The sequence below is a fragment of the Helicoverpa armigera genome, chromosome 1 (genome assembly GCF_030705265.1).
Source record: "Helicoverpa armigera isolate CAAS_96S chromosome 1, ASM3070526v1, whole genome shotgun sequence".
Classification (NCBI taxonomy): Eukaryota; Metazoa; Arthropoda; class Insecta; order Lepidoptera; family Noctuidae; genus Helicoverpa; species Helicoverpa armigera.
The window spans coordinates 7900334-7916535 of record NC_087120.1 but is presented as its reverse complement, the minus strand read 5'-3'; the positions used below and the strand labels follow the sequence as shown (position 1 = coordinate 7916535).

General features: G+C 39.6%; 1 protein-coding gene across 3 annotated transcripts in view; it reads right to left on the bottom strand.

Moving 5' to 3' along the window:
• LOC110378893 (bestrophin-4) overlaps positions 1 to 16202 on the bottom strand; it is a 51395-nt gene that overhangs the window by 4158 nt on the left and 31035 nt on the right. For all 3 annotated transcript variants that reach the window (XM_021338318.3, XM_021338319.3, XM_021338320.3), the window contains 3 exons: positions 3595 to 3724; positions 3282 to 3520; positions 1440 to 1568 (listed from right to left, as the gene is read on the bottom strand). In XM_021338318.3, coding sequence (XP_021193993.1) covers positions 1440 to 1568; positions 3282 to 3520; positions 3595 to 3724 — 498 coding nt within the window. The remainder of the gene's footprint in view (positions 1 to 1439; positions 1569 to 3281; positions 3521 to 3594; positions 3725 to 16202) is intronic.

The window sequence follows — 16202 nt, the reverse complement described above, 5'->3', positions numbered from 1 at the left end:
CATATCAATTCTTCGGCGTTTGCCATTCACATGATGTTCATTGATCGTGAGAAAGCGTATGATAAGGTGCCCCGGGAAGTGGTGGCCCATGAAAGAGAATGGTGTGTCTTGGAAGTATGTGTGTGGAGTTAGTTCGTGCGATGATAGAGGCACCCTGGTGCATGCCGTTTGCCGACGACATTGTTCTGGTGAGTGAGGATAGACCCCAGAATTCCGAGTAGATTGAAGAGCTGGCTTCAGAGACCAGAGAATGTTGGCTTGAAAATCAGCAGAACCAAGACCGAGTACACGGACGTCTCTCCAGTCCTGAAACCATCGCGCTTCTTAGTGCACCTCTTTCTGCTACGATTTCGGTGTCGGTTCACCGTTTCAAGGCGATGGCGAAATAGATCGGACAGTCACGCACAGAATTAACGCAGGATGGATGGATGAACTTAAGACTTCCGTAATTCTACAGGGAAGATCTAGAAGACGATCAGATCGGCTGTCCTGTATGGTACAAAATGCTGGCCATGAAAGACAACTGCATGCAGCAGGGATGACAATGTTACACTTACAAGGAATGTGTCATGTTACTAACGGATTGAGTAAGGAATGATTCTACAAGAAGTTTGAAAGACGCACTGGTGACCGGTAACCGACACATTATTTGGAAACCGGCTGTCATGGTATGGGCATGTGATGCGGAGGAATGAGGATCATGTTGTGAGGAAGGTGATGTGCATGAATGTTGATGGATATATCGGATGTGTCGTACCTAATCACATTAAATTCTATCACATATACGTACTTAATGATATTCTATAGGGAATTGTAAAAAAAATAACCTTATCCGTTCAGTGGTTTAGCCACAGGAGTCATTTTTCGTTTTCATAATTTACAACATCACGTGTAAAGCAGAAATAAAGTTAGGGTATCGAAAGTTTTGGCCAGTTGATAGTATCAGTTTTCAATTGAGAATTTCCGTTGTTTGTAATGACTGACTCTTATATGGTGTTCTAATTCTCGCACATTTTTATTATATTCACTTTGTTTGAAAATTTCATTTTTACGTATTTTATTTTTTTCTTTGTGCTAATCGATATTATATTAACCAGTATATTAACGTATTTAATTGAATGTGATTAGGTACGACTCACTTTGTAGATAATTGATGGGGATGATCAAAGAAACTGTGGGTGGATTATGTGAAAGTCGATATGGCTAGAAAAATGTTACTTTTGAGATGATGGCCAGTTAAAAGAGTATGGAAGAAGAAAAAACGTTGCGACGACTCCAAATAGAATAAAGGCAAGTATGAATAGCATGAATTTTCCTTCCTCCTGGCCTGTTCCCAATTTTATTTGGGGTCGGCGCGGCGCAATATGTCATCCTCTTCCATTTCCCTGTCAATTGTCATGAATTAGAGTTTTTATACTTATTTTTGATAAAACTCGCACCTGTAGAGCTGTGAACAGTGGAAAGTATACATCTGGCTCGTACTTGGAGGTGCTTCCGGGTGCTGGAGGTACCAACTGACGGCCCATCAGCGCCGCCACGAAGTAAGTGTACAGTGCCAGCGTTACTACCTGTAATGTTAATAGTGCTTCATTTTATTAAATATCCAGGATATGTCATCAGAGTTTCCTTAATTTCCTTACGTTCCTTAGTAAGTAGGTATACTGAGAAGACTGAGAGGAATTGCGAGTTTGCATACCTACTCGATTGTTTCAAATGTCAATTTAATACCTACTTTTCAAGAATCCTAATTTTTTACATTCCAAAAAAATGGTTTCACAATAATATCTGTTCAGAGCATACTAAGTCTTAGCGCCTGCGACCTCGATCGCTTTTTTTTTGATGGCCTGTAAAAATATCATTTAGATTTCCCTTCGCAAAAATTGTCTTGTGTTTGAAATGTAAATCTAAATACATGTATAATTATTTACTATGTTATGTTTAATTATGTTACAAACTCGGAATGAATTGAAATAGATTATTATTATTTTGTATATCTCTGCCACATCACAGGACTCCCGGATTTTTGGATGGCGAACTTGGGGCCGAAGCCAACAAGCTGAAGCCATAATGAGACACCTTTAATGAAATGTTGACACAAAAACGAAAACGTCCATCCCCGTATACGCTATAGAAATGTACCCAAGGATAATACCTACTCGGTCCTGAGCTGTGCTCAGTATACGTTTCCGAAACTTTTCGCTATAGTTTATCCTACCGCGACCCCATCGATACTGCGCCGCCAGTAGGGATTACTGCCCGTTTTCGCTCGGTTTTTCCGCCAGTGCCTGGTTTCAATAGTAGGGACCACCCTGAACCAAGATTCAGTCAGCGAGGTTTTATTTTATGCCACGGTGACATGTCGAAGTTGAGTAATTCTAAACCTCACGTATTACGATGTGCGAGCGTGAGACCTCGTCCGCATGCACAGATAATTATTATGCTATGTTTTTTCATCGGAACGAATTAGCTTGGACACATGGCAGATCATATCGACCGTCACGTCGTGTTTTTCTACAGGTATTTAAACATTAATTCTCTGTCAAGCGACGGTCACATCTTATCTCACATATAATGTTTCAAGACTTGTTCACTATTGATGATACAGTAAGACACACAATATGCCGGATAAATATGCAAATGTACATTGATATTATTTATTTAATACATCATCACCTCCGTCTAGTATGTAATCGTTATTTATAATTTCCGAGTAGGTTCCTAAAAACTATATTAAACCGAACGTATAATTTTGACGAGCGCCAAAATTCTCTATTCTTAATTGACACGTTTACGATAACAATAGGGGTCCGTTCAGACAGACCGGCTCGGAGAGGAGAGCAAATTCTTAAGACGTTGAAAATCGGGTACTTAGTATTTGAAGAAAGGTTAATTTTTGCATGTGCACTGCTTTTGTATCCCAGGTATCTGTGGAGATCTGAGGAGGAGGCCTATGTTCAGCTGTGGACGTCCTATGGCCGAGATGATGATGATGATGACTGCTTTTGTCATTAAGGATGCTCGAAGGCGCTCTTTGTGAAATAATAAGAGGAGCCGATCGGCTCCGATCGCGTACTTTTTATCGGTCTTGCAGACGTTTAGCTCCGATTGCATCTCACGCAGCCGATCGGAGCCGATCGGAGCCGCTGTGTGAAAAGAAAAATGCGCGCTGATGCTCTCCGAGCCGGTCAGTCTGAACGGACCCTAGTAGGTACAAAGGATCCGTTAAAATGTATATCGGCTCACGTTTCAAAAGAATTTGTATGAAATTACGGTTTACTTACTTGAGTGTACACTAGCGGAACACACACGGTATCGTATCCTATGAGCGCTCCCAACCGTCGCCTTATGTCCGATAGCTCGACCAGCAGCGTTTGGACAATGTGGTCACTAGTTATCAAGCCCTCTTTTCTCGCACGATTAATTATATTTGTTGCCCATACCAACGGCATCCAATATTTTGACATAGGACTTTTTCCATCCATCTTTTCGAAAACTTTCCTCTCGCTCTCCAACATGAGACCTGAAATGGATTCAAATATTCATTTCGGAATTTTACTTAGATAACTTGGACCTCAAAGTGTCCTGTGCACTTACCAGAATCTACTACATGTTGCCACGTGGGAAATCGTCTTTTCACCCTGAGGGAAACCCTCTGAAGAGTTATGACGTACGCTAGGATGGCGTATCTGACAATGTTTCTTCTCATCAAGCGGCCTGTCTCGTCCTGAAACAAAATACATTGCTTTGTCACATAATATGTATGTAGAGTGCCAAAAACATAAACCAACATTTTGCAACTTGCATGTATATAGATATTTCAACTTTATAAATTCTGCTGCTGGCATAGCATACCGCATTTTTTACATTAGGTAAGATTAACTTGAGAGTAGGTATGTATAACATTCGCAGACTCGCATCATCTCAAAGTTCAACATTAAATTGCAGTTGCATATGTGGTAGGATCTTTCTCAAATAAGTGGACAAATTTTTAGCAATGCTCGTGTTTTAATAGTAACAGACATACAACAGCGATGTGCCACCGAACATGTTTACGCAAAGCATGTTTAGTTGAAATGATTCGATTCGACATCGGCCAGTCTCACATTACTTCACTATTTATGTTTAAAAATATTTATATTCTGTTATGATTACATATCATAATAAACATAAATTGTGTAATTTTTTGATGGAAAATTGTTATTACTGTCTTAGTGATTTTCTGTCAAACTAGGTAATCTATACATATAATAAATCTGTAGAAAAGTAATTTTTGTACATTGAAGAAATTGACAAAAAAAATAGCCAGCATGTTAAAGGATAACTAACAAAACCCATTTCCATCATTTTTGTCATTTTTGTCTGTTTATCTGTTTGTTCGTTCGGGATTCACGTAAAATCTACGAATTCAATGCAGACAATGCTTATATACAAAAATTCTACGTAACTTGGGGTATTACTTAGTTTTTGTTTCATCGAAATCGATTCACTCTATCAAAAGATATGATTAATTTTGTGAATTCAAGATGTAAAATATTACGACACGCAATCTGTTTGTCAAAACTGTACATTTGAATATTGTACTTATATTAGTTGATCGGCCTATTATTAACCTTTACACAGAAAATAACACCCTCATAAGTAACTTTGGAAGAAAAAAAAAATATGAAAATTTTGTTTAGCTAAGGTTAAAGTAGCTCCATCTGTGGTAATCTGTGGTAAATAAAATACATAAAATTTGTCAAAGGAGCGAGGTGGTAAATGACAATAAATTACCATACATTCTTTATAGAGGATTATTATTTCAACAGATGGAGTTGTGTATTTTCCGTAATTCACCATATTTTAACAAGTAGTGTAATTTTTCGATAGACATTTCAATAGTGTTTGTCAGTTTGCCGTGCCACATCAAAATCCAATTATAATTATTACCTTGATGAAAGGAAAATTAATAGTTCTCAGCCAAATTTAAAACGGTGCCATCTAAATTATTTTTTGAATATTATGTCAAAAATGATGACTTTAGTGGAACAATTAATTATCATTTAAAGTTACAGATGGAGTTCATATCAGGATTTTGTCATAAACATAGTTTAGCTCATCTTCCACTAATGTGGTGGCCTTAAAACAAATTACTTTGAGTGAGTAGTATTAAGTAGACCTTAATTATTTTTCTGATGATAAATATGTAAACTTAATCCTAGAAGAAAGGAGGATCTGTCTCTCGCAAGCGCTGCTAAGCGTGAGGTAGGTAGGTAATGTAGGATTCTGTAGCTTTAAAAACAAGCCCAGATACAAAGTGCAGATAAGAAATGGGAGCTTTCTCGATTTAATACCATACACACATAAAATGCTTTATGCGTCTGAAAACGTTCAAATTGCGCGTCGCATACCAGAGACATGCTTACTTTCAACTTCTGATCGCAAATACACTGGTCACGATTACGAACAGTCTCAGTAAGACCCGAGCCAAGTCTAAAAAAACACTTTTTATATAAAAATACGTTTGATGTCGTTGAATCACAAAGACAGAATTATTGTTCTCTGTTGCAAATCCTATCCACCTATATCCTATCCTAATCCAGCATGCATTGCAGGTGTGCATTGCACAAAAACCAATGGTATCCTATTCGAGAAGTCAAAAGAGTCGACCTGCCAACGTCAGCTTCTGCGCTAAGCAAGTCTTCTTAATAGTACCATCAGAATTACATTCATCGTTAAATGAGGTGAATACATTTTCAGAAACCACAATAACAGTAGGAGCCAAAGCATATGATCGCTTCATAGAGCTCTGATTGGCCCCAGGTGACCAAGTCAGGTCTGATTTGTTCGTTCATCAGATCTTTGAAAGTGTTTCGGTGGATACTTACTGTCGTCCTGTGTGACACAAAATATGGTATATAAACGTCCTCCGCAAGAGCGAAATTTTTCCCGATGTGCGGTAGTGACGCACAGTATACAACACTTATGTTTCTTTCGATTTGCTGGCTCCACCAACAAATGACAAATTGCAAGCGTACATTTTGAAAATCTTGGCAAAACTGCAGGTTTCAAGTACGAACACATGAAGTGGACTCTCACAGATACGTACATTTTGCCTATTCGTGAACTAATGCAAACATTTCGGTGGAGTCCCGGCTTAGGCCTCCCCCACATTAGGCGTGCGCGATCCTCGGGCGAGTGAGTAGCGCGGGCGCCGCGCGTGCGTCGCGAGCGCGTTGCGTGAGCGTCGCGTTTTGCTGCCCTGCGGCATTTGCAGCGCGCTCGCGGCGCGCGCCGCTTTCCTTGACGTTTCTAAGGCGTTAAGCGGGTGGCGGGGATAGTGGGCGAAAGGGTAAGAACGCAACTCGAGCGCCGCGTGCTCGCCGCGAGCGCGTCGCTTGCACTCTTCACACACGCCGCAGGGCAGCAAAACGCGACGTTCATGCAGCGTGCTCACGACGCCCGCGCTACTCACACGCCCGAGGATCGCGCACGCCTAATGTGGGTCAACCTTACCATAGTGAGTAAGTGCACAGAAAATCCCCGTCATACAAGTGTTTCTCCCCAGTAGTGAAACTATCCTACCCTATGCGCCTGCTGATGATGATGACTCATTTTATCATCCATCCAGCTATTCCCCAACTATGTTGGTGTTGGCTTCCAGTCACCGAATCTGTTTGAGTACCAATATTTTGCTTGGAGCGACTACCTATCTACCTATCTTCAATCCAGTCAACTACACAAGCCGATATCCATGGTAAGACTGACAGACTTTCTGGCTTCTGATTAGTCTCAGCAGCTGCAGAAAATGTACAAATGACAGCTTTGTCAGACTTAAAGCATATAGACATAGATTATAACTGTTTCCTGTGAAAATTACTTTCGCACCATACGTAATAATTTTCCAAATTGGCTGACTAGATCCAGAGATATTCACAACGTCACAAACTTTACTTCTTTTGTTTAGATAAATGGTCACATCCACAACACAACCTTGATCAATGAATCTCTGCGACTGCTAAGTGCTAATCCTAATTATACTGTCACGTGAAAGAATGCACCTACGGGATAAGTAGTATTTTGACTATTCTATATTGCCCACGCAGACGAAGTTGCGGGCAACAGCTAGTAGTTTATAATATTAAGCTCGATCCTCATTTCTTTTGTTTTGCTATTGTGAAATACTAGTTGTAGTGTTTGTATTTTTTATTTTATTTTTCTACTAGCTTTTGCCCGCGACTTCGTTCGCGTGGAATAATGATTTTCGGCAGATTTTTGGTTTGACCAATATTTTTTTGTAATAAAAACTATCCTTTCTGAAGTTCCAAATTATGTCTGTACCAAATTTCACACAAATCGGTTCAGTAGTTCAGGCGTGAAGAAAAGACAGACAGACAGACAGAGTTAGGTACTTTCGCATTTATAATATTAGTTTGGATTTATGTGCCCTGAGTGGCGGATCACGGCGTGAACATATTTTATTTAAGACCTATTATTATAATACCTGTGTCTCTTATGTTTTTCGACAGTATGTTTATTAACTAATACGTAACATTTATGTACGTTCGGAAATTTGCAAACGCAGTCCATGAAAAAAATATTATTTTTAGTTAAATTATGTAGCTTTCTTCTCTTTAAAGAGTATAACACCTTACATGCGGGCCGGAGCCAAGCATGCAAGGGGATGATTATATAGATAGAAAATCTAGATTACAATGTGGATGATGTCAGAAGTATATGTGTGATACGGCAAGTGTCAACACTTTTGAGTATGATGCCTTTGTCAAGCATGTGTAATGTATGGGCAGGCATCTGAAATGTCTTTGTGAGACAGGACTACAGAAGCGATGTGGACGGGTTGCCCGTTGTGTGATTTTTTAATGAGTGATGTATGAGTTTTTAATTCTATCGCGAGACCCTGAAATTCACACAGTTTCTGTGATATGGTTGTTTGGATATTGCGCAAGTTGGGAATTGCAACGTCTATTAAGTAGAGTCATCATCCTCCGAGCCTTTTCCCAACTATGTTGGGGTCGGCTTCCACTCTAACCGGATTCAGCTGAGTACCAGTGCTTTACAAGAAGCGACTGCCTATCTGACCTCCTCAACCCAGTTACCCGGGCAACCCGATACCCCTTGGTTAGACTGGTGTCGGACTTACTGGCTTCTGACTACCCGTAACGACTGCCAAGGATGTTCTATGACAGCCAGGACCTACAGTTTAACGTGCCATCCGAAACACAGTCATTGGTGTCTAAGATATACTTAGAATTTAGAAAGTACATACAAACTTAGAAAAGTTGTTACGTCTATTAAGTAGAGTGTTTGGTAGATTTGCCTTGTATCAGGTCTTTTGTAGTGATACGTTCCATCAGTTATTATTGTGATTTGTGCGGTTCCAGTAGATTTTTTGTATCGGATTGTATTATTTTATAGTAATTTATAACGTGACTTGTAATTAGTAAACGATACTTGAACACGTGACAACAGATGATTAGAAACAACTTTTCCGAAGAAACTTTTTTTATCTCATTGGTTTTATTACAATAATAAAAAAGCTGTTCCGAATTAGCTTACGTTTGGTTTTTTTTTGTTCCAAGTATGGTCGGTAATTACCAGTCACCCTATACATATAGTTACATTACATTACATTGTTAGATTTACTAACAACGACCGACACGTCTGCCCACCCTATTAGGGAAAAGCCACGGTATGATTTGCATATGTGCCAGCTATTTATGAACGGAGTAATTGTACGCAGTACAATATCCATAAAATCACGTTCGAGACATAAAAACCGCTCGTTCGGTTCTAACAATGAATATTAAATTGAGCGCAAATGGTAAAAACTCAAACGCTACAATCAATAATTTTCTTTGTATGTGTGCGGCGAAGGCATAACAAATCCTTTCTATAATGCTTTATCGTCCATCATACATTCGTTGCGGCATTAAATAGCATGCGCGCACTCAGCCTATCGATACATGCCACTAGGCGACATTAATCGATATAGGCACAAAACAGTATAGTACTATTGCTTTGCAGTATAATCTATTCGCTGGGTGCGAAGTAGGAGGTGGGGGAACCACGAGTCGATCGCAGCGCGCGCTGTGCCAAAAAAGGAAATTTCAGCGGACCCACTGTCTCTTTTTACTGCGAAATTTACGTATCAGTGCATTATTGAGTATAAATAAATACTTAAAAATGCGTCAAGAAACCTGCTACGTCGTCAATTGCAAAAACAATGGCAATGGCAAATATATAGTAGGAATTAGGTATTAGTATTTTTCTGTTTGCAAAACAAAACATCCTTAAATGTATGCAGTAATACTGCAAACATCCTTGAATGTAAGCGGTAATACTGCAAACATCCTTGAGTGTAAACAGTAATACTGCAAACCTCCTTGAGTGTAAGCAGTAATACTGCAAACATCCTTGAGTGTAAGCAGTAATACTGCAAACAGCCTTGAATGTAAGCGGTAATACTGCAAACATCCTTGAGTGTAAACAGTAATACTGCAAACCTCCTTGAGTGTAAGCAGTAATACTGCAAACATCCTTGAGTGTAAGCAGTAATACTGCAAACAGCCTTGAGTGTAAGCAGTAATACTGCAAACAGCTTTGAGTGTAAGCAGTAATACTGCAAACATCCTTGAATGTAAGCAGTAATACTGCAAACATCCTTGAATGTAAGCAGTAATACTGCAAACATCCTTGAATGTAAGCAGTAATACTGCAAACATCCTTGAATGTAAGCAGTAATACTGCAAACATCCTTGATGGATAGGATGATTGGATGTTTTGTACACTGAAGTTTGTCTAATTACACTAGCTTTAATGGTTTGACTCATATGATCTTCAGATTTAGGTAATTTATTTTACATCTTGCAAATGTTGAGCCAAAACTAATTGTTTTCCTTTTATTGTTGTTTTTGGTTGGAAAGCCATGTGATTGCTAGGAATCTAGTTTCTATAATCAATTTGATCATGTTTAACTGAAATACAAAAAAATCTGCATTATATATATCTAATTTATTTATTTATGATAGGTAACTACACAGCTTACAGTACATTACATTAAATCATCATACAAAACATTACGCCAATTATGAAGTACACTAATATATTTATATTATATAATGACACTATATATTAATAAATGATCCGTCTGCAATATGCATGAAATGCGTTATTTGATTGTTTATTTTGTAACTTACTTTTCATGAAAACAGGCATGAAAAGGTCCGTGTGTACTAACTGAAAATGATTGATTTTGCCATTTTAGACGGGAAATGAAAAAGATTGTTTTAAGAACAGGTTATTATCAACATTATAGATTTCCATAATCTAAATAAATAATCGTAAAATATGATATTAAATTTAATTTATTTGTTTGTGTACTTCCCTTTTTAATTACAGCCAGCCATTTGACATTTCAAAGTCCGCTGTAACTGTAACTGGCCAATAACGCAATAGTTATTTGTGTTACAATAAGTAAGCAAAGTTGTGATAGCGAGAACATTTTTTACTTATTAACGTCTTTTGTTTTGCTTTATAGTAGGGTGGGATTGCTTGTCAAAAGATGCATCAGCAAATGGATTCACAAGATTTTCCGAACGACCTACTTCATATTAAACTGGCGGGACATGAAACCATTTGTATGACATTTGTATATGTATAATCCAAAATGCATCTAAGTACTGAATGATTTTATGAAGACCTTGAAAAAACAGTTGCAGGTGCGAGGAAAGTGTCCTTATTAGGGGACTTCAACAGACAGATAATGAAAGATTACCAAATGAGGATAATGTATTTGGCCAGTTTAGGATAAGAAACATAAACAACAACGGTTAAAGACTCTTGAATCTAATACATCTCGATTTGAACCATGTCGCCCCGACTATTAATCAAATAATTCATCATAAAGTATGATGTTAAAAGACAAACTTAATAAGTTGAACATTTCAATTTTATTCACGTTCAATCATACAAATTACTCGTAATCCCTACTAATATTATAAATGCGAAAGTAACTCTGTTTGTCTGTTACGCTTTCATGTCTAAAACACTGAAATGATTTTAATACAATTTGGTACAGAGATAGAGTTGACCTTGAAAAAGAACATAGGATATCCCTGACTTTTTAAGAATTCTCTTGGAAACTTGATATAACCGAACTAAACGCGGGCGGAATCGCGGGCGGAAGCTATAATGCAAGTTTCAGGTTTCACTAGGCTAATGCATTGAAAATGAGGATTATGTTTCCGACCACTTATTTCAAGACATTGCCGAACGTTACAATTATTACCTACATGTTATTATCTTGTAAATACAATAAAACTAAATGGCAGACCTCGTCCCATATAAAATAAGTGACTTGACGTGCCTGCCCACAAACTTAATTAAACAAATTAGCAGCTTCTTAAGGAGCTTACAGCCCTAACCAATGTGATGCTCTCCGGCAGTGTGCACGATGCTGTCCTCGACGTCTTGTATGGCGCTAATCTGTGCGCCCTTAAGAAAAAGGACGGCGGTATTCGTCCCATTGCCGTGGGAACAACATATCGTCGTATAGCAGCCAAAATCGGTTGCAAATTTTACTGTGAGGAACTTTCGGACAAATTCCAGCCCCTACAGTTGGGATACGGTTCCAAAGGGGGCTGCGAGGCTGCCGTACACGCTTTGTCGGCCTACCTAAATTGTGGCAAAGGAGAGGTCATCCTGAAGGTTGACATCAAAAATGCTTTTAATTCCGTAAACCGGGACACCCTGTTGGCTGAAGCACAAAAAGAAGTACCGAAAATTTATAGTTTTCTCTATCAGTGTTACAGGCACCCATCAAAATTACTGTATAAGGACAACCTATTGGAATCTGCAGTCGGATGCCAACAAGGTGATCCCCTCGGGCCAGTAATTTTCAGCCTAGCCATTCACCCGATCATTCGAGAGCTAAATTCCAAATTCAACGTTTGGTATCTAGATGATGGGACCCTGGGAGGCGATGTAGAGACCGTATTTCAGGATTTCATTCATTTAAAACATAAATTTCATTCCATTGGTTTAGAACTAAATTGTACAAAATGTGAATTATTTATTACTGACACGACTGACAGACAAATGACAATATCCAAATTTCAATCATTAGCACCACAGATTAAAATTATAGATAAACAGTCTCTCCGCCTCCTTGGGGCTCCCATCCTAGACCAATCTTTTCTACATTTATTTCGGAAAAATTGATAATTTCAACGATATTTCGGAACGCCTACAAAAAATTACAATGCATTCGGCCATCACAATTATTCGACACTGCTGTTTTGGTCCTAAATTTACATATTACCTCCGTTCTTCTCATCTCTTTAAACATAGCCACCTTTTAGACCCAATTGATAAAATTATCCGCCATACCCTCAGCTCCATTCTCAATGTGGCCCTGGACGACCGAGCCTGGCAACAAGCCACATTGCCCATCCGGATGGGAGGCCTCGGCGTCCGCAAAATTACCAGTATTAGTTTACCGGCATTCATATCCTCGGTTCACGGCACTGAGAAATTAACCAGGAATATTCTTACTCCAACACTGGCTGATTTCGAGGTGCCGTATTTAGCCGAGGCTATGGATGCATGGAAAATTACTTGCCCGAATGAAAATTTACCCAGCAACCCGTCTTCCCAAAGACAGTGGGATGAGCCGCTCTGCAGAGTAACCCGGAATAGTTTGATAGAAACGGCAATTACTCCTGCTGAGCGAGCGCGCCTACTGGCTGTGGGTAGATGGGAGTCGGGCTTTGGCTTCAGGCACTACCGTCGTCAAATATTGGCACCATGTTTGACGATACAACTTTCCGCCTCGCTACTTGCTTACGTATAGGAGCACCGTGCTGCTCCCCTCATCGCTGCCACTGTGGTGAGGCTGTCACCAGCCTCGGACACCACGGCCTGTCGTGCAGCCGCAGTGCGGGCCGTATTGCCCGGCATGCAAACATCAATGACATTATACGTCGGGCTCTTGTTGCCGTCGGGGTACCAGCTGTATTAGAACCAAACGGCTTGGCACGCGACGACGGTAAGAGACCAGACGGCATGTCGTTATTCCCTTGGAAGATGGGTAGGCCTTTAGTATGGGACGCAACCTGTGTCGATACTCTTGCGCCATCACACCTTCCAAGTTCTGCGTGCCGTGCTGCTGCTGCCGCTGCGGCTGCGGAGAACCTCAAGCGGCGGAAATATAGTGGCCTTGTCGGAAACTATATTTTCGAACCGTTTGGGGTTGAAACCCTCGGGTCGTGGGGTCCGAATGCCCACATTCTATTTAAAGATCTCTCAAGGCGGCTGGTTGACGCTTCTCGTGACCAGAAGGCTGGCTATTACCTCGGACAAAGAATCAGCATGGCGATCCAACGAGGTAATGCTGCCAGCCTCTTGGGCACGCTCCCAGTTGACAGCGATGGGGACGAATTTTTTGACGCTTTTTAGTTGTTTGTTTTACTAGGATAGTTTTTGATTTTTATTGTAAATATGTACTGTAAATATCTGTGTAAATAAAAAATTCATAACATTAAACAAATTAACAAAAATTTAGGTAAAACCTGAAACATAGCAAGCAATAAAAAGTGTTGCTTTACGACACGCACCTGAACGATTTCGTTTTCCTGTAGTGAACTTATTTCCTTTATTAAATATATCCCGATTTTCCCGGTTTCAACCTCAAAAATACTACTCGTACCCGGATAAAATATAAATAAATATCTATCCAGCCTGTCACCTGAAGATATTGTAGCTTCGCAACAGTGAAAAAAAAACAAATCTTTTCAGTGATTTTGGAGCACTTTTTATCTATACATATAATAAATCTGTAGAAAAGTAATTTTTGTACATTGAAGAAATTGACAAAAAAAATAGCCAGCATGTTAAAGGATAACTAACAAAACCCATTTCCATCATTTTTGTCATTTTTGTCTGTTTATCTGTTTGTTCGTTCGGGATTCACGTAAAATCTACGAATTCAATGCAGACAATGCTTATATACAAAAATTCTACGTAACTTGGGGTATTACTTAGTTTTTGTTTCATCGAAATCGATTCACTCTATCAAAAGATATGATTAATTTTGTGAATTCAAGATGTAAAATATTACGACACGCAATCTGTTTGTCAAAACTGTACATTTGAATATTGTACTTATATTAGTTGATCGGCCTATTATTAACCTTTACACAGAAAATAACACCCTCATAAGTAACTTTGGAAGAAAAAAAAAATATGAAAATTTTGTTTAGCTAAGGTTAAAGTAGCTCCATCTGTGGTAATCTGTGGTAAATAAAATACATAAAATTTGTCAAAGGAGCGAGGTGGTAAATGACAATAAATTACCATACATTCTTTATAGAGGATTATTATTTCAACAGATGGAGTTGTGTATTTTCCGTAATTCACCATATTTTAACAAGTAGTGTAATTTTTCGATAGACATTTCAATAGTGTTTGTCAGTTTGCCGTGCCACATCAAAATCCAATTATAATTATTACCTTGATGAAAGGAAAATTAATAGTTCTCAGCCAAATTTAAAACGGTGCCATCTAAATTATTTTTTGAATATTATGTCAAAAATGATGACTTTAGTGGAACAATTAATTATCATTTAAAGTTACAGATGGAGTTCATATCAGGATTTTGTCATAAACATAGTTTAGCTCATCTTCCACTAATGTGGTGGCCTTAAAACAAATTACTTTGAGTGAGTAGTATTAAGTAGACCTTAATTATTTTTTCTGATGATAAATATGTAAACTTAATCCTAGAAGAAAGGAGGATCTGTCTCTCGCAAGCGCTGCTAAGCGTGAGGTAGGTAGGTAATGTAGGATTCTGTAGCTTTAAAAACAAGCCCAGATACAAAGTGCAGATAAGAAATGGGAGCTTTCTCGATTTAATACCATACACACATAAAATGCTTTATGCGTCTGAAAACGTTCAAATTGCGCGTCGCATACCAGAGACATGCTTACTTTCAACTTCTGATCGCAAATACACTGGTCACGATTACGAACAGTCTCAGTAAGACCCGAGCCAAGTCTAAAAAAACACTTTTTATATAAAAATACGTTTGATGTCGTTGAATCACAAAGACAGAATTATTGTTCTCTGTTGCAAATCCTATCCACCTATATCCTATCCTAATCCAGCATGCATTGCAGGTGTGCATTGCACAAAAACCAATGGTATCCTATTCGAGAAGTCAAAAGAGTCGACCTGCCAACGTCAGCTTCTGCGCTAAGCAAGTCTTCTTAATAGTACCATCAGAATTACATTCATCGTTAAATGAGGTGAATACATTTTCAGAAACCACAATAACAGTAGGAGCCAAAGCATATGATCGCTTCATAGAGCTCTGATTGGCCCCAGGTGACCAAGTCAGGTCTGATTTGTTCGTTCATCAGATCTTTGAAAGTGTTTCGGTGGATACTTACTGTCGTCCTGTGTGACACAAAATATGGTATATAAACGTCCTCCGCAAGAGCGAAATTTTTCCCGATGTGCGGTAGTGACGCACAGTATACAACACTTATGTTTCTTTCGATTTGCTGGCTCCACCAACAAATGACAAATTGCAAGCGTACATTTTGAAAATCTTGGCAAAACTGCAGGTTTCAAGTACGAACACATGAAGTGGACTCTCACAGATACGTACATTTTGCCTATTCGTGAACTAATGCAAACATTTCGGTGGAGTCCCGGCTTAGGCCTCCCCCACATTAGGCGTGCGCGATCCTCGGGCGAGTGAGTAGCGCGGGCGCCGCGCGTGCGTCGCGAGCGCGTTGCGTGAGCGTCGCGTTTTGCTGCCCTGCGGCATTTGCAGCGCGCTCGCGGCGCGCGCGCCGCTTTCCTTGACGTTTCTAAGGCGTTAAGCGGGTGGCGGGGATAGTGGGCGAAAGGGTAAGAACGCAACTCGAGCGCCGCGTGCTCGCCGCGAGCGCGTCGCTTGCACTCTTCACACACGCCGCAGGGCAGCAAAACGCGACGTTCATGCAGCGTGCTCACGACGCCCGCGCTACTCACACGCCCGAGGATCGCGCACGCCTAATGTGGGGTCAACCTTACCATAGTGAGTAAGTGCACAGAAAATCCCCGTCATACAAGTGTTTCTCCCCAGTAGTGAAACTATCCTACCCTATGCGCCTGCTGATGATGATGACTCATTTTATCATCCATCCAGCTATTCCCC